The sequence below is a fragment of the Asterias rubens genome, chromosome 6 (assembly GCF_902459465.1).
Source record: "Asterias rubens chromosome 6, eAstRub1.3, whole genome shotgun sequence".
NCBI classification, from domain to species: Eukaryota; Metazoa; Echinodermata; class Asteroidea; order Forcipulatida; family Asteriidae; genus Asterias; species Asterias rubens.
The window spans coordinates 21,281,698-21,306,303 of NC_047067.1; the positions used below are offsets into that span (position 1 = coordinate 21,281,698).

The 24,606-nt window shown below is 37.9% G+C and overlaps 1 protein-coding gene across 8 annotated transcripts in view; it reads left to right on the top strand.

Annotated features, from left to right (window-relative positions):
* The first annotated feature begins 12,104 nt into the window (after positions 1-12,104).
* The window catches only part of LOC117291898 (neurabin-1-like), an 85,890-nt gene continuing 73,388 nt past the window's right edge, over positions 12,105-24,606 (top strand). For all 8 annotated transcript variants that reach the window (XM_033773896.1, XM_033773898.1, XM_033773899.1 and 5 more), the window contains exon 1: positions 12,105-12,234. In XM_033773896.1, coding sequence (XP_033629787.1) covers positions 12,204-12,234 — 31 coding nt within the window. In that variant the 5' untranslated portion in view covers positions 12,105-12,203. The remainder of the gene's footprint in view (positions 12,235-24,606) is intronic.

The window sequence follows — 24,606 nt, forward strand, 5'->3', positions numbered from 1 at the left end:
ACCTAAGTAACACCCCACCCTCCCCCAGTCCCCCCACTAAAGACAAAAACAGCCCATGAATACACCCGGTGTGAATGTACCATGTTGACGTAATGCTCTTACTGTTTTAATTCACTTAGGCTCACACCATGCTTTCAAGTCGGAGTAATTTCCCACAGACTTGAGATAGTAATCTGGTTACAATTATCCAACTGAGAGAACCTTCTCGGAGATGGCAGGAAGCTAATGCCCGCTTAAGAGGACATTTTGCGCTCACTTGAGGGGTGTCATGTGATGGTCATTAGAGGTATTAGTGTTTGTTTCGGCCTGAGTCAGAACGTGGTAGGGCTTGACGACAAATTTGTTGCCAAACATTGAACTTGATGATGTGCGATACAAAGCGATTGCGTTGAAATCGGTTTCTTGATACATGCATAATCTTTATGGATGAAGTGAAATACGATGGGGAATAAAAACAATTAAAACAAAAAAAAATTTTTTTTCTTAAACTCCTCTATATATTTAAATCCTATTAATTCAAAGTATTGAAGTCATGATCAAAATGAATCATAAATACCAGAACTTTTGTTAAGCATTGTTTCTTTCGGGGGATTGGTATCGGGAGGGGGGCATGTTGGAATGATCAGGTGACAATCTCAGCTGCAACTTGGTTACCCTCTTTTAACGAGGAAGACAAATTTGCTCATCTTTAGTTTTTACCTCTCAAGAAGAAGACATCAAGTGGAATTAATTACAATCCTAACCAACCATCAATTAAAGCACAGACCAGTGAATTATCACCCGTCTTGAATGGCCGATCTTGCCTTCCATTTCCCCTCTCTCTATCTGATAATCTTCACACTGTTCGCATGAATTTCTTAACGCTGCCAGGGTCACCGACCTCAAGACAAATGTCCACTGATTAATCATTTTTCTCCGCCCCGGTCGGAGCAGTTCCTGACTAAGTCACTCAGACATGGATTTCATTTTCAATTAGAATGTGAATCTTTAATTGGCTCAGGAAGTGCTACAATGAGTGGAAGTGTTGAAGGGAAGACATAGCGCTAATATCTAGTTGATTATTTACCACTGCAGAGGGGGCAACTTGTATGGTTGTTAATTTTAATGCAATGCTGCTCTGGGACAGGGGTATCATAGAAAATTGATTAGGGTGCCTTTGGGGAAAATAGAAATAATTATTCAAACATGTCAAGCAGTGTTTCTATGACCTCCCCCTCCCCCATCCCCCACCCCCTAAAACAAAAAAAGGGAAAATGCAATGTGAATCATGTATGAAGAGAAGTCTTCAAGCTCCCCAAAAAAGTTATCTCCGCCTCCCCCCCCCCCAAACAAAATTAACAGTCAAACGAATAATCAATCGATCAACAAATCAATCAATACAGCTATCAATCAATAGTTCAACTGGTCAATAAACAAACTTTAAAAAGCAACAACAAAACAGTAGCAAATACAAACAAAATAAGCAATGACAATGAAATAAATGGATAAATATAAAATTATAAAATTATAAAAATAAAACAAAAACTCACTTCTATGGCCTCATACAATGTACTTCTTGAGGTAACAATATTCTGTTTAATCTTGACTACCATCATCTTCCCATCAGATAATCTTTACACTATTATTCTGGCATGAAATTGTTAATACCACCAAAAGGTCACCAACCTTACATAGTATTGCCTACTGATGGATAATTTGCCTCACTCGGGTCCAGGCAAGTTCCTGGATAATTCACTCAGACATGCATTTTATTTCCAATCTCCAACAGTTAAAGCGCATTAGCCAGGGGTTGAGAAAAACCAAACATCTGAGCCAACACTTCTTTCAAGAGCAGATTAAGACATGGTGTACCAATTAGCGCCACTACTCAAAGCCTCCAGTCCTACACTCTTCCAAATCTTATATGACTCTCAGTGTGATTTTTATCAAACCGGTATAAGAGTACAATTGTAGTGTTCATTTGCAACGTAACCCAAAACCCTTAAAATTTACAAACATATGTTTCTTTTCATCAAAGTGTTGTTTTTTCTAGTTTAGTTTCAGTATTTGAGACAGAAATCACCCTGTTCCCATTTTCTTAAAACTAATTGCCAAAAGGAGGAGCCTGAAATAAGTCTCTCTGATGCCAGGGCATGGCCTGCAAAGTGAAATTCATTTTGGTGGTTGAATTTATAATGAAAAGTTTGGAGCGTTGTATACCCGTAAGCCATGGGTTCAGTGAGGGCCTGTGGTCATATGTACGTGATTTTTGGAAAGTCTTGACTGACGCAGAATATTAATTCTGTTTGACTCCCAAATACTGCACTTGAAAGGAGGGATCGTTTAGTCTGTTCCTTCAGGGTTGTACTGATCCATAGTGTTAGCCAGAGGGGTAGTCTGGTTGTCTGTTAGTCGCCTAGTTATTTAGTTGGGTATCCTAGTTTTTGATTCATGTATAATGTCAACATAATTGAGCGAGAAAATGAGAATTCATGCATTAAATTTAGGAAAAGCCTAACTGTTCTGGCAAATTACGCCCTTTTGAGAGCTTAATTTCTTTGTGGCAGTTATTTGTTGTGATGATGTTGAAAAACACTGTAATTATAATACTTGTTTTTGTCAGCATCTTTCTCTGTTTCTCTCTTTGGGCATTTTCAACAATCATTGATGGACAAGATGGTTTGATTCAAAACTTAATTAATTTTATTGCGAGTGGGTATAAGATTGCAAATGACAATTAATAACTGTAATCTCTACCTACTCATACATTACCTGTAGAGCGAATTACTACATTTGCAAATTTCCTAGACCGCAAGTGAAATCACTTTGAGTTTTGCCAACAGCGCCCTCCAGTGGCCACATCACAGAGCCCGCACATGCGTGTCCTGTGAAAGTCCTCTTTTTCTTTGCGTTGGTAGCGATAGTAGCCTTGTGACTGGATTTAAGAATGCAATTGACAATTCAAAACTGCATTTATTTTCATAAATGTGATTATTCTTGGTTTAGGGAGATCATTGTTGCCCACCTCATCAGCATACTAAAAGGTTTTAAAAGATTGTTTACATTGAAAGACATACCTGCATATTGACACATTTGAAATGAATAATTAGTGTGTAATCAACTTTGAAATTAGGAAAGTGAATAGAGCCCAATAGGTTTTACTGGTTTTATAAGATCATAGGTCCTTCCAGAAAGACTCTGCCAAGGTCGAAACATGAGGCCAATAACTATTTTTTGCATGGCTACCATACCTCCTTATGTTTGTGAAGCAGTTTGCACCAGCTAATTCTATTTTCTCTTTTGAATTTATTTTTGTGTAGATTGTTTAAAACTAGTGGATGTGTAGGATGTATATTGTTATCATATAACTGGTTTGGAATGTTCATCTCAATAGTGAGGATGCATAAAATAGTGCGCCCTCTACAGTCCACTACAGAGAGGTTATTTTCCCCTAGAGCAGTCAACTAAAAGTAATCACACTCAGATGTCAACACTGCACAGTTAGTTTGGGAGTGACGGACATGAATGTGAAAAACATTCACTGGCCCCCGCACAAAAAGCCATCTGATGCCGAAAAGACAGAAAGCTACCCCTGCTGCTTTGCAAACCATGATTGAACCTCGGACACGGCAGCTCGGCAAAACGTCTTCAAACTTGTCAATTGGTTTTCCCATTGTCGTGGTTTGTAATTTTAAGAAACACTGTACAACCAGTCTGTTTATTTCATCAAACAAGATGGTAATAGTTTTAAAAGAGGGGGAAAACAATTGTCAAGATGTTGGAAAGCAAGCATGAACAAGTGTGGTTTAAGTTTCTGCTGGAAGAGAGTGATATCCACTCCAGTTGATTGCCAAACATGTCTTGTAAAGTCCACAGTTGCAAGATTATTATTTTGAAGTGATTTCACTTCACTGCTAGTCAGTTCTATGATCAGACATGGATGTGTTTTTTCCCTAGAATCCTTGTCCCTTGCTTGTAAACCAATTATGTTTCATGTTTAAACCTTGATTGATTAAGGTGCAAGACGGATTGGACGTGAGCCTTAATTGTTGTTTGTCATGTCTGGAGTCGGCCAATATAACACAAGATGTTCTCCCATTCATCTCACTTTACAGAAGAAACCAAAATGTAAAAGCGTACATCATTAGTCTAGTTCCAAATAATTGCTTGAGATTAGAGTTTTTGTTTCACAAGCAGGGTTCAGCTTTTATGAAGCTGTCAGGCTTAAACATTTGCTAAGCAGGTTATATTTGCTAAGCAGATATAAATGTAGGTTATCGCTAAGAAATGTAGTGTCTTTCACCTTCTTTTGCCTGGTTTCTGCTCAGCTAAAAGTATGGCATATCCTACTTTTTGTCAGGAATAATATCAACAAACCAGTTCACACAACATGTATTCATGATACAAACATTAGTAAACTAAATACAGGTTCTAGGCAGCAGAATTTCAGGCCTAGTATACTGCAAGGTCCAAAAATTGTAGTTTCATAAAATAGCTGTTGGTTTTGTTCCATATGATACAATCAGTGACATTGCAATACTCTTTGTGATTTTTATCAACTTTGGCGCGGAACAAATCAAAAGAAAGATTCCTTCTTACATGATTAGAGCCCAGACTGCCTCAGCTGCTCTAGCCAATGGCTTGCACGCAGCCAAAGTTTGTCAGTTTATCTTTTACCTAAGGTTCTTTTTTTAGGAAAGCCGTTTTAATTTCATCCTAGCCGGATACTCGTGCGTATTAGCCTGCCTTTAAACCCTTATCATGTTGTGGCCATCTCAGTCTAGCTCCCTGTATGCATTAACAGTAATGAATACTCATTCCAAATGTTGAAAGAAAGAGGTCAGACTATTTAACCTCGAGCTTCATTTTGGTTTCGATGATTTAAATGGAGAAATGCAAAAAGTGCATTAGGACTAAATGAAGAACTGACCCGTAAGTGTTACTTTCTCCACAACCAAGGGGCTCACATTCTCAAAAATGCATCCTTGTGCCTTAATGGTTTCCCATAGACTTTGTACATAAATTTCCTTGTGGAGCATCCCAGTCTTCTTTGCTACCATATCAAAGCTAGGTACCAATAAAAGACCTCCACCCTCCTTTCTCGATCCCCCGCCCCTTCTTCCTCCCCCTGCCCCTTACCCTGAAGCCAAACATGTACTCTTATGAAATGAGAAAGTGTCAGATACACCACAACTCAAGACAGATTTATTTAGTCACTGTTGTTATCAGCTTCTTCATCTTAACCTGTCACCATACCTCTTAACCCATCATCCCAAGATGAAGTATTTATTTATTTTGTTACATACGTTTATTTTTATACAGAGGTGTCACTTTGGGTTGGCTAAATATAAAACATTTTGTTTTCAAAACAAAATGCAAAATCTTATTTATGAATCAAGGGTTTGTTTAAGATCATCTAGTGATTATGTTGCTTTCTTAAGAATTGTGATGGATGCTTGAGCAAGAACTGCCAGATAAATATTGACTTTCATTTTACAACACACATACCTGCTCATGTCAGCTAGGCGGCTAGCTTGAAAATAGATGTGCTGAAAGGGTGGCTTCAAAATTCACAGGGGAACTGTTTCTAACTCAAGATGAATTCTTGGATTTCCTGTCTTGTTCTGTTTAGTTATTGCCAAAATTCAAGAAGAGAAATTACAAAATGACATAACGTGTTTGCAGGAGCAGACCTAGTTATTATGCACACATTCTTCATATTTTTGTTAGTACTGTTTTGAAGATGTTTAGGAACATTTGGAGAGTTCTGTTTGTTGTAAACTATGGGTGGTTTAGAAATCTTTCAGCAAAATATATTCATCATAATAATGGTGAAGATGAAAGGCTCTGTACCCTTTCCTGTGATTTTGACAAAGTACTTCTGTCATAGTGTTGGACAGTAGCTTGTAAATTTCTACTCCATAAGGGGAAAGGCATGTCAATAAACTCATCCACGAATCATACTGGTTAATGGTACACTCGGATATAAAAGAGTACAGCCAAGTATTAACAGAAACGATTCGGATGCAAGATAAACACGGTCCTGTCAAAAGGGTTTTCTTGAATGTGTTACAATTACTTGTCTGCTCAGAATGCATGAGACCTTGTGAGAGTAGACGTCTGGTTGTGGCGTTGTTTCTGGCGCTCTGCTCCGGTTTGTTTCTGGCGCTTCGCTGGCTATCTCCACTCAAAGGAACTTGAAATTGATACTAATACAGTGTGTGGATTGAGTCTCTCTGTATCTTTTAGCTATTGATAATCATATGATGGTTAAGGCACTGGACACCTTTGGTAATAGTCAAAGACCAGCCTTCTCACTTGGTGTAGCCCAGCATATGCATAAACTAGTAAATCTGCAAACTTTTTTGACTCAATTCGACATCAAAGTTGCAAGAAAATAATGAAAGTTGCAAGAGAATAAGAAAGAAAAACTCTTCCCTTGTTGCACAAATTTGTGTGCTTTCAGATGCCTACAAAAGCTTCAGGCCTGAAGTCTTTTAATATTTGAGTGAGAAGTTACCTCTTTCTAAAAAACTATGTTACTTCAGAGGGAACCGTTTCTCACAATGTTTTATACTATCAACAGCTCTCCGTTGCCTGTTACAAAGTAAGTTTATGTGCTTACAATTATTTCGAGTAATTACCAAACATGTCCAGTGCCTTTAAACAAGAGGTGTTATAACTTATGTGGGTTGCAGGATGATGACGAATGGATTGTTGGTTCCATGTTAGTGATTTTGCTTCTGTTTCTGGCTATAATTATATCCATGGATGGTCACACCACTCTGGAGGTGTTTAAAGGACAAGGAGCTATGCTCTGTAGCTTTCAACACTCCATTGGCTTTTAAGGACATGGTGTAAAGAAAATAAAAGTTCAGAATGTGTTGATTGAGCATGTAAGGTCATCATGATCTCTTCGTTCAGTGTTGTGGTTAAATCTCTCTGCTTGATGGATGCCTTTGGTTTCAATGTGATAAACTTTTTGTTTTTTTGAAAAGTTATTCTGGAAACTCTGGTAATGAATCCCACAGGGGGCCCAGAAAAGTTGTGGAAACCCTAGCAGTTAAGCAGTTTAAAAGATATAAAAATAGCTTGTTTTTCTGAAGGGGCCCTTTTTTATGCAAATGACCTCTTGACAAATCATATACTGTCTGGATGATAAACATGATCACTCTTCGCATAATCCGCATAAATTATCCACATATTGGCTTACACTTTGCGCATAGCAAAAACAGACGGTCACATTAATATGAAACACTTATCGCATTCTCCTTGAAGGTAAATAGTTAGCTTTGCTTATTATCTGTTCATGTTGTACCTCCCCTAAGGGATATAACATTACCATCTGCTGATACCTTTATGCTTGACAACACACAGGGGTGAAGAGGAATATAGGGCATCCACCATGTCTCCCTTGACACAAGATTGATTAGGTGAAACTTCTAATTTCTCTCGGCGTTTGTATTAATGTTGGATAGTAGAACTTGAAAAGGTCTCTCACTCTAATTCTGCCATGTATATTGAGTGGAATTTGAGAGGTGTTTCATTCATATATAAGACATGAAGAATGATGTTGGCATGTCCATGTGTTCGGCGCCCCTCCGCAGTCAATTTATCTCCTTGCTGAGCCCAATAAGGGACCGTGTGGGTGGCTAATTTCCACTAAGAGAAGGGTTTTTGTTGAAGCAACATTTTCTGCCCAGCATCTTCATGATTTTTGGAAAGCAAAGGAAGGGACAATTCACAGCATCGATATACCAGCACCAAATAATGCTAAGCAATTTTATGATTTAAGCAGAAGATATGAAGATATTGCTAAGCAAATTTCTGTTAATAAGTCACAAACAGTACACCACATTACATGTCATTTTTGGGCTGTTATGCATTTTCCTGTAGGCAGAATTGTTTCGCTAATTATTGTACTTAATTGGCTCTATGAAATTGGTCTCAGTTTGGCCCAATTTCATAGAGCTTCTTAGGCACAAAGAAGTTGCTAAGCACAACATAATTATGCTTACCGGAATAATGTTACCAGCTAAAATACAATGTCACATGGACAATCTTTGCATGGTATTCTGCTTGTTTTTGCTAAGCTGAACATCACATGGGTTTGTGCTTGAGCAGCTCCATGAAACTGGGGACTGGTCTTTACCATCAAGGAGCACAAATATCGTGCCTCACATTAAAACAGAGGAAATTGAATTATTTATCCTCTGCATGGGGTGCGTTGAAATTCAAGAATGTGAAACTCCAGATGAAGCTAGAGGAAGTATTCACCACTGAGGAAGTATTCCAGATGAAATTGACCTTGAGATTTCTACAGTCCAATGCAATGCCTTGTATCCCTAAACACAGCATCTGCATTGTGTGGTTGCCTTGGATACAGGAGCTTCTGTAAGATCTATTATTTACCCATGTGAAGTTTGAGCAAACGCAAATCTAGCAAGCACATAAAAAGACAAAAATCTCTTTGCAGAAACTAGCAAGTTTTCATGGTATCCCTGCTAGAAATTGTAATCTTCTTGCAAATTCATGGCTCCGCTTTCCGCCGGCAAAGAATCGGCACTTGCCAAAGCTGGCAATTACGCCAAGCGTATTTCATGGGTTAGCAGGGATTTTTTGGCTTATGTGTGTGTGCACTCCGCCGTATCCTTCCTTTACACAGCTAGAGCAGGAATTCAGCACTTGCACAGTACGCGCAAAATGGTGATCGTAAGGGCAGATTTCAGTGGTAAGCAGAGCCATGAAATTGGACCCAGCTCTACAAAAATTGTGCCGCAGCTCTACAGGAATTGTGTGGTGCCTTGATGATTACTTGAAAATGTCTGCTACCACATTACTGTAATCAATTCACAGGTGAAACCTATGTTGGGAATCCTCTTCCGGAATGTTCCAACCATCTGTGACATTCCCGACCGTGTGTAGAACATTTCAAATTATTACAAGTTGTACTAAAAACAAACCGGGACATGCATGCCGAGTCACACTATTGTGCTAACGTTAAGACCAGGGTGTAGTGGAATTTTTTTTTCTACAGAGTAAATTTGTTATTTGAAATTTTGACAATTTTTTTGATGTTTTTTTAGGGGATGTACTTTTTTGATCTGCAGCTTTCAAGACGCTTGCTTTTGAAGAAGTTTTTTGTATACACAGTTAGGAGACATTCAAGCCTGATGAAAGAAATTTCACAATTCATATAGAAAGAAACTAGTGCCAGTAAATTTGCAGGTACGGCAACCATGTCTTTTTTTGAGGAATGATGGCTCTGAAAAGACCTGTTTTGGTCTCGACATTTCCAACAGTTATACTCTGCTTGTCTTGAGGAGAATGCTGGACTTTCGATATTCATCCCTTCAGCCCTTAGCTTTGGTATATCATCAGCAGTCCCTTATTCTTGAGAAAAGCAGAGTACACCAGCACTCTACTTCCAAAATCCAAGCCAAGTTATTAATTTTATGCCAGTTATTACTTGATAGTTTCCAAGACAAAATTAGTTGCATGGGAACCTTTTACATACTGTACAGTCTGCTAAGCAAAACATGTCAACACTTAGCATCACGTGAATAGAAAATCACTCTCCTTGAGTAACTTGTATTAGTTCCCATAAGAATGCATGAATAGGATTTCAGGACGACTTCACAAAGTGATAACTAAATCAGAGATATTTCGCTCGTCATCCCGTCCGTTGGCCGTAGTCTCGACTAGACAGCCAACCCTTCACGCTAGATCATTTCAGCTAATTCCCGAACATTAACATGCTGTCTGCAGTCGGGAGACCAAGAGTGTGAAACGAAGGGTGCATTATGGTCTTTTGATTACTGGCTGTGTTAAAGATAAGAGGGACCTGGAGTGCCTGCTAAAGAAAGAAAAGAAATTACGCTTGAATTTCAATAACATTTTAATAGATGATGTAATCAGTTGGGAGAAAAACAGCGAGATTTCTATCGACAACATCTTCTGGAATTTGCTTTTGGGTGAAGTTTAATCTGTGTTTCAAGGGAGAGTACATCGTAGGATTTTTAAAACAGGATTTCTAAAAACCAATCTGGGAAAGGCGCGTATTGTTGTATTTATATATATATTTTTTACAGCATTTTCCCTTAACAGTGGTCTGCTGACCAAATGGCAATTAATACACCATTCAGAATTCTCTGCAAGTGGTCCGTCCGGCTAGTTCAGTGTTGATCCTTGTTTTCTTTGAAGAAAACAAAGCTGGTGGACCAGTGAAATGACAAGCTAACTGGCCCTGCTAACCAGGCACTAAAAATGTTAAGGGCAAACCCTCTTTTATTCTTACAATTAGCCTGACCTGGCAATGTCAATAAGACACTTTTATAAAACGTAAACACAGAGAGAATTATTTGGCAGGGATATTTGCATTAGTACTAGCTTCGCTAACAGTTTCAAATTTAAATATTTTTCTTCTTTGGTAATTACCAAACTTGAATCAAATAAGGGATTTGGGTCAAACTTTGGAGCACATCCAAAAAGAATCTCTTTCTTCTTAGCAATGACCGTAAGTGATGATCAATCCTTATGGTGTTTTTATAAAAACAAATGCATCAAAAAGTTGATTATTATTCAATACAAAAAATAATATTTTTAGACTTACACGTTGATATGGACCTTACGATTGGTTGCTGATATGATATTGATTCTATATGTTATTGCATTCCACATTGTATTGGAGGTTCGCCTCATTTTGTGCGATTATGGCCGATATTTGTGTTGTTGTTCTTTATCAGTATTAATTACTTTGTGTGGTCAAGTGCAAAGTATATGCTATGACACAGCAGCTGATAAATACACAGTTTGTTTGTGATATATACTCCCGCAAGCTTCTGTTCGATTGCTCCAGTGGGGGGGGGGGGGGGGGGGGGGCAATCATTGCTCTAAAAGTCTGCACAAACACATTTCCTTGTTTAAAAATAAAACGGGGCAGGTCACACAAATCAATCTCTGTATAAAACTGTCAGGAATCTGAAATGAAATGTTTAAAATTCGTTCAAAGTCTGACAACTTTTCTTGAGGATTTTGTCTCTTTTTTACCCTTTTTTCAAAAATCAGGCCTTGTAATGAAATGTATTTTTTGTATGGAAGTTAATTTTTAGAGGATTAGAATGCTCTTGTCAAAAAGTCAAAGTTGTACTGCCCCTTTAAGGTAACTAAATTGTCAAGCACATATTAGGGACTTTTCGTTTTCGACGACGGATGGTTCTGCGACGGTAAAGATGACATTTGGCGTCATCTGCGCATGCGTCGGCTTTGAGGACGGTCGTCCCTCAATTTCTACGACAGTACTTCGGATGAATCTTTGTTGTGCTGAAAACGACAACGTTTAGCTGAACAACCGTCGCAGAACCATCCGTCGTCGAAAACGAAAAGTCCCTATTAAAGGCGAAGTACAGAAGTGGAACTTATCAATAAGGGAATGATGGAACAGAGCTGTACAGTAGCATGGTGCAATCGACCGATAAATGGAGCATTTAATCTCCTAGAAGCTTATCAGTTGTAGAGTTTAGTGAATCAGAGAGATGATGATATTGTAATCTCATCATCAGATTGGGAGATGCAAATGTCCGATAGCACCGCTTCTTTGCCAAGGACTGTAAATCTGGACTGTTTTCTTGAGATGCGTTGACTGAGCGGTGCACCTAGACTTTCCACAGATTTTTAAAAATGTCAGCAAAATCAAACATCTTTACCACTTAATAGAGCAGACTTTGGTTTTGTCTGGATGTTTTTCTGATGTTGGGTATCTTATTGAACTCCTTGCAACTTAAGATTTGAAGTGGGAACAGTTTTTCATGAACTTCTTTTCTTTGGTTTGACTGTCTTGTTAGGTTCAGCCCTTCTTAAAAATTGTGGTCTTAGACTACAATTTGTGCTTGTTTCAATAAAGGATATAGAAAATACATTTAAGTGAACAAAAAAATTGTTGAACATTTTCCAGTATTTTTTTACTTTTGTACAAATCATTTCTGTGATTTGGATGGCCATGAGCTCATTCAGTCTTTAGGAAGCAACACATTATGTACCATACATGTTTGGTTGTTTCACATCTGTTTCTTCTTTACTTCATTTGTGAATTAAATTCCACTCTATTTCTGTTTTGTCTTAAGGTGTATGCGACGTGGGCAGTGCATGAATACGATCGCAAGAATGAGGACATTGATCCTATTGCTGCATCGGCAGAATATGAACTGGAGAAGAGAGTGGAACGAATGGATGTCTTTCCTGTGGAACTTGAAAAAGGTAAGATTGTCAACTTGTTGGCAGGAGCGCATAATTTCAAGGCCCTGCTTATCACTTTAAAGCACTTTGTAAAGTTTATAACTTTGAGGTACGTCAACTTGGAATTCTGTGGTAACTTGCGCCCTGAAGTTGTGCATCTGTCGGGAGAGTGTGAACTGTGGCAAATCCTTCCTTAGTGATTTGACCCATTCTTCCATTATTTAGAATTTTCCATGGACAAAGTTGACTGATGAGTGAGTAACTTTCCACCAACTGGAAGGTTTTTTCTCTCTTCAAATTCTTCCCCTAGGTGTTTGCAAGATTTTGATGTATTCATACATTGAAAATGGAGTATAGTTATCATGTAGGCCTGAAGGAAGATAGTATGTTTTGATGAAGAAATTAGGAAACGTCTCTGAGTATGGAAACTTCTTCCCTATGCTGTTGAATGTATTACTAAATATCTCCTTGATTGTTGTACAAAATCTCCTGAACTGCAAGATGCAAATGTTGGCAGTTCTGCATTACGGTCAGCGACCAGCCAGTCTCAAGTACGTAACATTTTTGTTTTGAAGGAATCGTTGAATAGTAATTGACTGTTTGTTTGATAATGGACCACGGATGAATGTGAATGAGTGGGGCGTGATTGGGGACCGTACAACTTGACCAAACTATGAAGTGCTCTACCACTCTCTGACGAAGGGCATTTGCAAATTGCCATATCTTTTGAATGACTAAGGGAGTTCGATCTTGTTTTGCTACACATGGTTTAATTCATGAGATTGATTAAGTCTGTATATCCATCCGGAACCCATCCAAAGATGAGAGTGAACGTGCCTTGGTGCAATTTGGCGATCATTGACAGCGGACTGTAGCAGTTAGAGGTTGGCTTTCAAGACTTTCCCCAGCCCCCGTAAACCAAAGTGGTCTGATTTCCTTAAGACTCATCAGGACATTCCTTGATGGTAGAGGATACGCTTTGGTTAATGTTCCGCCCGGAAAAGTTTCCACTTACTTTGGCTGAAAATGTCCTGCACATGTTTCATGATACTTTTTTAACGATGATGAGGCTTATGACATCATGTGTGCGAAAGATCTGAAAGGGTCAAATAACTCTAGCCTCGAAGGCAGTCACATACTTGAATATAGTAATTATACACATTTCTTGCATTATCACACCCGGCCAGCATCTCAAAGCCCGCATTATTTAATGACAGGTAGGCTGTGTTTGAATTATGAGATCCATTTATGTAGCACCTTGGAAGACTTTGTTAGGATCATGTGACATAGTCTGCAGCAAGTTACAGACCTCTTGCATTGGCTGCCATCACTGATGAAACGTGCGCGCATTGGCTGAGAGTCCTGCACAGTGCGCACATTGTTTGTCATCAGTAATGGCGACTCTCCAGTAACACAGGGTCAAACACTTCTTAGTGATAAGTGTACTTGGTTCTTTTACATGCATTAAAGAACACCCAGGACATCACAGCCCCTACACTGCCCTTGATACACCATGTTACCTACCTCAATCCTTGCTCTATGCTTTGACAAGCACATACATGTACAGCAAGCGTGTACAGTTTAAAGCAAAGCTGATCCCCCCCAACCACCCTGAGTCTCCTCCTCCCTTTCTTCACCCTCTAGCAGCTTAGAACAGTCACACTCCACAAGGAAGCTGGTGTACAATATCAATATCGATTCCCCCTCGCCCTTAAACCTCTTGCAGCTGATGCACCTGCCTATACTGAAGTAGAAATATGAGAACTACATTCAAAAACCTGTAATACTCTCATGTCTCAAGATAATTGATTGATCACCAGTAAAGCAGCAGGTTGTTGTATTTGATCTTCACTCACAGATTTTATATTGATTTAACTTCTGATGATTGACGGAGATAATAATTACGCATCATCATGCATGACATTCTTCATGTCAGTGGATTCCTCGCTCATATGTCTCTTGTTTTACTAATAACTTAACCAATTAAATACATCGCGTACTGCAAATGTTTGTCTAAGAAGAGGGGTTGAGAATCCACTTGGTCTGTGTGTTTTCATAGTGATACATTTAATATTATTACAGACAATGTTAACGGACATTGTAGGGGATGACCACTCTTCAATTGACTGACAAGTACAATTAAGTTTTAAGTGTACAATACGTGACTGTTGTCACTAGTCAGTCTTACCTAAATGAAATACATCTTCACCATATTATGCTTCCATATGCATCAATATGCATCTCTCAATGATTAAATGGCCAACCAATTCCATCCAGTAGATTTATAGACATCGTTTTTCCCCCTTGGTTGTTTGGGGGCAGGTGGACTTTTTGGATTGGAAAGATTATTTGATTTAGGGGTAGGATGTGGGAGATAAAGTTCCGCATGATCTCAAGGTTTTTAATTTTCACTGTTTAGTGATCAGCGTCCTTCTAAAGGGATTGATGTGGCATGATTCAATGGTGTAGTGGCTTTTAACTCGGATTCCAGATTCCTGGATTTCGATTTCTTGCATCCAGTTTCCCTGCCAGGCTTCAGGACATGGGTATTTTTGGTCGGACATTTTTTTTCGTAGAACTACAGAGATTGAAGTACTGCTTCTGTGTGTACGAAATTGAAGTTTGTTCTAAAATTGCTGATGATTTTTCTTGATGACGCACTATGCTGTTATTAGAAATTCTTAAGAAGTAAGTCAAGTGAATAATCAATAGAAGAGCGGATGGGACGAGGGCGTAAATGTTCAAATAGACCTTTCTATCGCAACGTCACAGCCTGAGTTTTTGCTGACCGAGGTTGGGAAAACTATAGACAGCCAGAAATGCAAAAAAAAAAAAAGCAGATGGCCACAGTTTGTAACAACGTCACTTAACTAAATGGGTCAGAAACAAAGCAACCAATCTTGGGAGGTATTTTATTTAATTGAAAATTGCCAAAACTTTTGAATTTTGTCAGAACATCTGTTAGCATGATTGAATGTTTTGCTAACCTTCACCCGTCCATTCCAACCAGTGCGATTTGTTTATCAACAATGGACAGATCTCTTGCCATATTTATACAGTATAAGGGAGCCTTTTTTGGTGGGGCTAACTTGACATTGTTAATAAATTGTATATCACCAATAATATCTCTCAAAATTTGAGAGAGTTTTTTTGCCTACTAAAAATTCTTAAATAGATAAAGGGGGATGAGGTGTTCTTTTCTGAATTTAGGTGTAAATTTCCTGATGACAGATCATATCTCATGTTAGGGGTTGCAATTGCATACATGTTTGAACAAAAGTTCCCTCCCCCTCCCCTAACCCCTCCCCTACTCCCCCTGCGATATCATTTGCAAGAGCTGGGGGTTTATGTTATTTCAGTCATCATAAAAGGTGTTCATGGAATACAGACAAATGTAGCGGTGGTGACAGCTTAATTTTAAAAGGTTTTTGAAAATGTGGCTGTGTCCAAATTAGTTGCTGTGGCTTGATTGTCATGTGAGTAAGCCTATGCTACCCATAGCAACACCCTTAGAAACGGTCACAGCCATAGCCATCAATTCAGACATGGCTTGTAAGTTGTAATATGTTTTGATGCATGTTCTTTATGGCTTTGTAGCACTTTGGATTGCTAGCCATAAGCCAGGATGCAAGGTTGCTCTATTCAATGTTTGTTTGCCAAGTCCTCTCAACTATGGAAATTTCTTTTATGAGGAAGTTAAACCCCAGGGTGTGGAGAGACTTTGTGAAATCTAACGCCATTCATGTGCTTGAATACTCAGAGGGGTGCCGAGAAATACGTGTCTAGAAACCAAAAGCTGTAACACCCATCAATATGGAAAGAAATCCAATGATTTGCATTTCATTTAAAAACAGGACGCCACTGCCTAACTTAAGTAGAACAAAACAGGGATAATTTATTTAAGACAAAAAAAAAAGTACAAATCTTTTATGTGTGGGGGTCCGATTTCTATTCGATCTTGAAGGGAAATCATCGACTGTGCGGATGCATACAATTCTAGTAATAACTCTTATACTGAAAATATTGATCTTCACGTCACATGTCTAAAAAAGCCGGACTATGAATTGTGAAAATTGTTGTTCCTTCCTCGCCGACCTTGTCGAGCACTTTAAAGTCCATTTTGTAGAGTGATGCATATTGCATATTACGGTTAGCATCAACAGTTTGAAATCGCAGGAGATGCATGCACCGTCACTAGATAGGTGAGAAGGCATCAGTTCGTCCTCCCCACTCCTCCTCTGACACCCCCCTTCCCTCATGATGACATCATGTTTGACTCAGCCAGGTGTGTGGCTTGGAGAGTGTCCTAGTTTCTTGGGAATGTTTGTTGGGACATGGCCTTGAGTAACATCTGTCTCTACTTGCAAAACAGAATTAGGGTTGATTTATAATTCATGAGATTCCAGTTCCCTTTACTCTGCTGTTTAAATCAATGAAGTCTTTAAGATGGAAAAGGGTTTCCTCCTTCTTGAGTTGTTTGTTAGTTCAATTCATTACCAGATTTCAAATTTATGTAACAGAGAGACAGCCAATCGTGAAATTGAAGATTCTTGGGACGAACATACTTTCTAAAACGATAAACATTTCTTTTTAAACTTTGCCATTTCACCCTTTCCCTTACATAACCAAAAGGTACATCCCAAACCAACTCTTAAAGAAAATAGACAAATAGAAACAAAACAAACATGCAAACAAAAGTGACAGGATGCACATTTCATATCGCTTGCATTCCTGTATGTTTCCTTCTGTCCTCCTGTAATTTCAGCTTTAGAGTTCTTTCATTTGAAACTTGAAGAAAAAAGAAAAGGAAAAAAAAAAAACAGTCTCAGGATTCCTTGAAATTGAATCTTCCTCACAGTTTGTTCTTCAGAAAACTACTGCAATGGAATTCGTCTGTGGGAGTTATTTTCTTAACCTTCCTTGGTACAGACATTCCAGACAAATTCAGGAGAATTTTCTGTTTACTTTTGTCAATTTGTGAGAGTAGGTACACTAGGTTAAGTTTCATTTCATGAACAATTAACTAAACCAAACATCGTAGGAACGAAATCCAACTATAAAAAGGCAAATGTACTTTATTGAACTGCATTTTTGGGGCGCAAAAATGTAATAACAAACTACATTTTTCAGTGTCACTCTTGAACATGTGTGATTTGTCAGCAGCAATTTGATCTAAGCCCAAGTCCCTCATACCTACCTGACACCCTGTATACAGAACTACTTTTTTTATTCTTCAGATTTTTAGATGTTTAAATCAAGGCCTTCAACTTTGTTAAGTTTCAAAGCTTTACAAGGTTTACTTTTTTAATTACGATAAATAATTATGCATTGCGACATTTGCACGAAAGTGAAAATGTTTGTTTTCACAAAGGTTCTATTTACCAAGCTCAGATGAGAAAAAAACTTGCCAATGAACTGACATAAACCTTGTGTTTGGCAATTAACTGAGATAATAGAATTATGTGTTGCAAATTGCTAACCAACCAAAAGGCCCTACAGTTTAAAAGACAAAAAAAATGCTTAATGTTTGGACCAAAGCAGAGTCTTTCTGGCTATAAGTTGTGTTGTGATGTCATTTAGCCTTCAAGAAAGACTCTGTTAGGGTTGAAACATGGGGCTATTAACTATTTTTTGCTAATAATTAACTGATAATTAACGTTTTCTATTTTTGAGTAAATAAAATTAGCTAACTGCAGACTGCTTATCAACCAAGGATGGATATGCAAAAATAGTTAGTGGCCCCAAGTTTCAACCCTAGCAGAGTCTTTCTCTCAAGAAGGTTCCTGTGATAAGGTTCAAAGGTCAGGCAAACCTCCATTTGAATACACTAATCCTTTGTCTTATTGATACTCATTGATGTACTTTATCTGCCCCATTTTTCTGATGGATAGCCCAGGCAGTTATGCTCAGATTAAATCAGACAAAAACTTGGTGTGTAAAATAAAAAAGTAGATACTAGAATGTCTCGCTGCAACACCTAATTGTAATGTGATATACGCTGCTTCTAAATCTAGGAGAATGATTATCTCTTGATACTCTGAGGTAAAGATACGCCTGTGATGTGCAAATGCAGCTCTGAACCCTTTCTTAAACTAGGTCTTCATTTACTCTTCCAAATTACAAAGCTAAAAAAGAAACTTTTCCCCTGAGACACTGATGAATGATAGTTGAAGGACCAGGGAGCTAGGAGTAGAATCTTTAATTCAGTTGATGTTGGGTTGAAGGGTCTTTTATTCAGCGACTAAACTATAATGGTATTTTACCAACATAAAGCACTCATCTGTGGCCATTCTGCAAACATTAAGCCCAGGAATATTGGTCAATGATGTGGTGACCTTATATTGACATACTTTTGAATTCAGGTCACAGTGTCTAGGGTCCTTTCTCTCTGCTACAACACTCGGACTTTCAAAAATAGTATATCAGGCACTTATAGGTCAATGCAGCCTGTGTTTTTGTGTCATTCTTCCTTCTTTCATTTGTTGTCATTTCCCCCTTCCCAACACTTATAAGTTCCCCAGAGACCATGGTGATGCACTTCAACTGAAACCCCTAGGCACTTTATTAGGGGGTGTCATTTATACAAATTTAATAATCAGCAGGCGTGCTGGTAGAATAGAAGCCGACAAAATGACATTACGCAACCAATCGAGTTATTGGCAAGTTATCTGGGTGTGGGAAGGGGAGGGGGGTTTCTTGCTTTTGTCAAGTTGAAAAGGTCAAAACAGCAAGAGTATAATCATTGGGCGATCACCGTCTCTTACTGTCAGGGGATAAGTACAGCCAGATTTCTAATGTCGTGACTTCAGTCTGAATGATGAGAATGGTTCATTTATGGTTTGAAAATAAAGTTTTTGACAAATATTGAAATCAGTGGGAGTTCATTCAGTCAGGGTAGCTAAACGATCAAGAGGATATTATGAAGGATCAAGCTAGACGTTGCTTGGGTATTACCATTTATAAGATTGATAATTAAAAGCACTAAACTGTGGTCATGTTCACTGAGAATACAATACTGTACAGTACAATAATACCTGTAGAAAAACAAATCTTTGGTGCGTAACTGAATCACGTGCCAAGTCCAACTACCAGTTAAAGGCAGTGGAAACTATTGGTAATTACTCAAAATAATCATTAGCATAGAACCTTACTTGGTAATGAGTAATGGGGAGAGGTTGATAGTATAAAACGTTGTAAGAAACGGCTCCCTCTGAAGTGAGGTAGTTTTCGAGAAAGAAGTAATTTCCCACGAATTTGATTTCGAGACCTCAAGTTTAGAATTTGAGGTCTCGAAATCAAGCATCTGAAAGCACACAACTTCATGTGACAAGGGTGTTTTTCTTTCATTATTATCTCGGAACTTCGACGACCGATTGAGCTCTAATTTTCACAGGTTGGTTATTTTATGTGTTTGTTGAGATACACCAAGTGAGAAGACTGGTCTTTGACAATTACCAATAGTGTCCACTGTCTTTGATATTCAAGGCATTGCTCAATCAGCATCCAGCAGCAGAGCACAGCATCCTCCTGAAGACGATCAAAATATTGAGCTCTTTTTAGAACCAACCCTACTCAACAGATTTACACATGGTTCTACCGCAAAATCCCTTGACTCTTGTAGTAGTTAAGGAAGACATCAACCAAGATTTGTGGGTCATTCCTGGTTCAAGTGTAGAGAGCACCTTTAACCTTGAAGAATAAACATTGGTTGTAATAGCCTCTCTTAACTATGAAAACGCTTTCTTTTATTGGCCTGAAATCTTCCCAAAATGGTCATAAAATCACTGCATGTGGTGGTTGGCCCTCCTGTGTTGAATTTACTGATCAAGTTGAGTGACAGACTCGGAGAACCAACATACAAATAATTTTGAGGAAATTTCATTGAGATACTGATGACACAATTTGAATGACCGTAGAAATCTTTCATATTATAGAAATATTTCAGTTATTTGATTTCTTGCTCAGCTGTTGTTTGTTGCATTAACTTTGAATACATGCATTGTTTTGCGATGATTTCACTCTACAGACATCTGCCAACTACCTACTTTGCTGACAGTGGCAGTAAATCACACAATAATGCATTGATGAATTTGCCTTGAATAAGTGGTTTGAGTACCCTTATAAATGGCATCAAGAAAGAAGGTTTCTGAATCCATGATTTATTGACCATTTACTCTAGGACCTTCTCCTACTTGCCAGAGTCTTGTTAAAGACACTGGACACCTTTGGTATTGTCAAAGACCAATACTCTCACTTGGTGTATCAGCTCTATGCATTAAATAACAGACCTGTGAAAACTTTGACTCAATTGGTTGTTGTAGATGCGAGAGAATAATGAAAGAAAATACACGCTTGTTGCACAAACATTTTTTTAAAAAGACTTCAGGCCTAAAGCCTTTTATTATTTATCTCGTTTTCTAAAACCATGTTTCTCAAAGGGAGCCGTTTCTCACAACATTTTATACTATCAACATCTCCCCAATGCTCATTATCAAGTAAGTTGTTTATGCTGACAATTATTTTGAGTAATTACCAATAATGTCCAGTGCCTTTAAAGTCCAGGTATATTCACCTGTAGATGTCAACTGTACTTTCAGCTGATTTACTAACGGACATGAATAACTGCAGAGGACCTAGGTGGTAAAATTCAAAATGTAAACAGCCATTTACAATTTAGGTCATATAAATGGATATTTGTCATGAAGGATCAGTGACCGACACATCAAGGGTATGCTTAGTTGGGAGAAAGCGAACTCCTGCATAGTAACCTGAAGATTGCACGTCAAGCACGGCAATTTTTATAGGCAATTTAAGTTTAACCAACTGCAGTGCGTATGAAAGGAATATTTCTGAAGCACACACGTTATTTTTTAAGAGTGTCATAAAATTATCAAGAAAAGTAGTTGAAAATGTGAACAAACTTTCTCCTTGAACGGACTGCCTATAAATTGCCTCCTACGTCCAGCCCTCAAGATATTTGTAGTAGATCTAATATCTGTGGAGGCATGAGTTTTGCAGTATTTATGGTAGGGCTGCTGAAGTATTGTACTTGACTTTATACTGAGCTGAGTTTCTTCTAAATGAAAGATGTGGGATAAAATAAACAGGCTGGTTTCTTTGGTCCGTGCTAAAAATGTTGTGTAGAGTTCTGTACAAAAAAATCACAGGCATATTACTCAAGTGGGATTCGAAACCCATGACCTTTGCCATTCTAGAGCAGTGTCTTACCAACTAGACCACCGAGATTGCCCAGAAGCTAGAGGCAGTTCGAATCCTGTATATTGATTTGGATGGTATAACAGATAAAACGCATCCTTAGTTTATTTTTGTGTAGAAAACCAACAAGGACATTGCTAAACGAGTCCAATTTATAGAAGTCCTTGATATACTTTTTACTATTGTTTTAGTTTTGGGGTATTTTATCCCTCGCTGTTTCACCCACTTACCAATTCCTTCTACATTTTTTACACTTAAAATAGAAGCCGCCGCAAATCAAGTGGAATAACTTCTTTGAAGTTTGCATATTTTTACTATCTATTATTTAAGTTCATTATTCTAGAAGAGCCAGTCAGTCATATGGAGTGAATTACAACCATTATGCCAATAATAAGCTACGATGCTGTCTATTACCGCATTAACAGCATAGTTGTACCAAAGTTACAACCTTAAACAATAGTTTATACATATATATTTTATTGTATTGATAAAACTCTGCAGCCAACTGCAATAGCTAATTTTTCACAGTTACAACCAGTAGGAGGTCCCCATAACTAGGCCAACTACCACGCGGCATCACTTTCTTCTCCTGGCGTTGTTTTAACTCAGACATTCCAAAGGATAACACAGGAGTAACTCAAACACCCAAGATGTGCTGATGACCTAATTAACACAAATATTTGTTAGGAGTTGTTTTCAGAATAAACAAAACCTGTTTTAATGAAAAAGCGCAGAGGAGTATTGTTATTTCTGAAAACACCACAGCTGGCCTAGATCTGAAGTAGCAGTATTCCACTGATGTTCACAGGAGTAATGTATACGCTTTAATAATAAAATTAAAAACTAAAAAAAATAAATAAATAAAACAAGAAACAAACATGCCCCAAAACAAACAAACCCTACCATGTATCTACAATCCCAATTAGAGTGAGACATTTGAGGTTTTAATCAAACAAAGTACCATCTCAGACCTCACAGGACCCTAGTTATACACCTGTACGAAGAGAAGCAAATTATGGATAAGAGTTGTATCCATCATGACATTCTGCTCAATTGACCACCTGGGTTCAATTTCATTGAGCTGTTTCAGACCTAAATTTGCTTAGCACAGACCAATGTTGCTTAACAGGGGCTGGTTGACAGGCAAATTGCTGAGTGTGATTTGCTTACTGCTTGATTGTGCTATTACAGATGTGAAAGATGAGGAAAAGCGCACAAGATGAGGAAACAGTAGCTTTGTTTCCGAACCAATATTGCTTAGCAGGAGCTGGTTGACAGGCAGATTGCCGAGTGTGATACAGAAAAATATGCAGAGTATTAAATACCCTACAAAATAGCTTATTAAAATTTCCTTGAAACTGTTAAGCAGAACACAGTGCTTAGAATTATTTTGCTACGCAAAAACAATTGCAGGGTACCAGTCACAATGTCATTAGAGTGTTAATGTCATTTTATTTTGGATGGTAAATCTGTTTCTGCTTCTTAGTATTTTCTAGGCTCAATAAATTTGTTAGTGCTTACTGGCTTTTTGAGAGTGGACCCATGTGGCTTTAACTCTATACTTTGTGCAATCGTTTACTTCAATAAATGTCTTGTTCTCTTTCATATAACATCATTTCCCAGCTGACCAGAGGTCTCCAAATTAATAAAGCAAACAAAAAAATCCCCCAAGGTAACTGAAATAGATAAGTTTAGATCCTTCACAACAACAATACAAGTTCAGAATTTTATTGCTTCAATTTTCGGTTCTCTTCATTAAAAAGTAGGGCGATCGAGAAAAATAGTTATTTATGGAAAATTCTGACTATTCATTGTGTTTGCTAAAGGTCAGGGGAGGGGAGGGAGTATTTGAGATGGACGCTGAGGGTTTAGAAACACCGTCATCATTGTTCAAGATCTCTCTGCCTCTCTTTCTAAGATGCATAATAAGAAACCCTGGGAGTTTGTAGTGAGTGGGTGGTTGTGTACACAAGAACCGAGGATGCCTTACTTGATTAGCCTTGTGAGATATGGTGGATGTATATAAGTGCACGGTAGGATTTTGGTGTAGATGGTTAAATTTACCCAAACCAAATAGTGTTATAGTAATAGTATGTCCACCATATATCAAAATGGCTAATTGGGGTAGGGGTATTTTGATTTATACATAAAATACTTTCGCTCTTTTGCGGTTGGTCCTAACTTGATTGGGGTAGGGGTATTTCGTTGTATACATCAAATACTTTTGCTCCTTGCAGTTGGTCAAACTTTTTCAAGATTTTATCAACATATCATTACTGAAAAACATTGTTGCCAAATGCCAATAGGAAGATTTGTTGTAGCTTTAGTATAATGTTTTTAGATGAGGAACTAACAATGTTGAAGTGTCAGGCCATTTACTTCTTTTTGCAAAAGAAAAACCAAACAAGAAAGTGCTCAATTTGTACTCTGCCTCCTCTTTTGTTATGTTTATTATTGAGTTATGATTCCAAGGCTCCAAGACATAAAGATGACAAACACAAACAAGTGTTACCTCCCACTCCAAAATCAAGCACTTCTCAGAAATTGTGGGATGGCCATTGAAAGTGAAGACAACCAAAACATAGTGTACCAAGAAAGTTTTTATTGGCAATAATTTTAAGAGTGATAACCAAACATGTACCTTCCCTTTGAAATACTGTACATGTTAATATTTTTTATTAGGCTTTAAATTTGGTCTTATTTAAAAGCTTTTCCTATCGATATGTTGAACAATAAAGTTAAATTCAAATTGAAATAGATTTTTTTTTTATACATAAGCCTAGCCAAATTGCTTTTTGTTTATTATTTATTATTATTTATTTGACCTCAACAAATACAAGTACATCAAAAAGCACAGCAAAAGTTAAACAACGAACTAATCATAAAACAACGAACAAATCATAAAAATAACAAATATAATAATTATTCAAGCAAAAAGCACACAATAGTTATAAAAAAAAAAGAACAGAACATGACAGGAGGGCAACTAGATGAGCAAAAATAAGGAATGAATTGAAGAGGAGCATTCAGGCATGGCTCTTCGTAAATCAACTGAAGAAATAAACTGGACAGACCACCAAAAAACAACTTATGTGGGGTTGGGAACAACAAAAGTAAACTTGATTACTGTTGCTCGGAAGCATGTTTTCCCACGCATAAAAGCTTAATCAAAGCAAT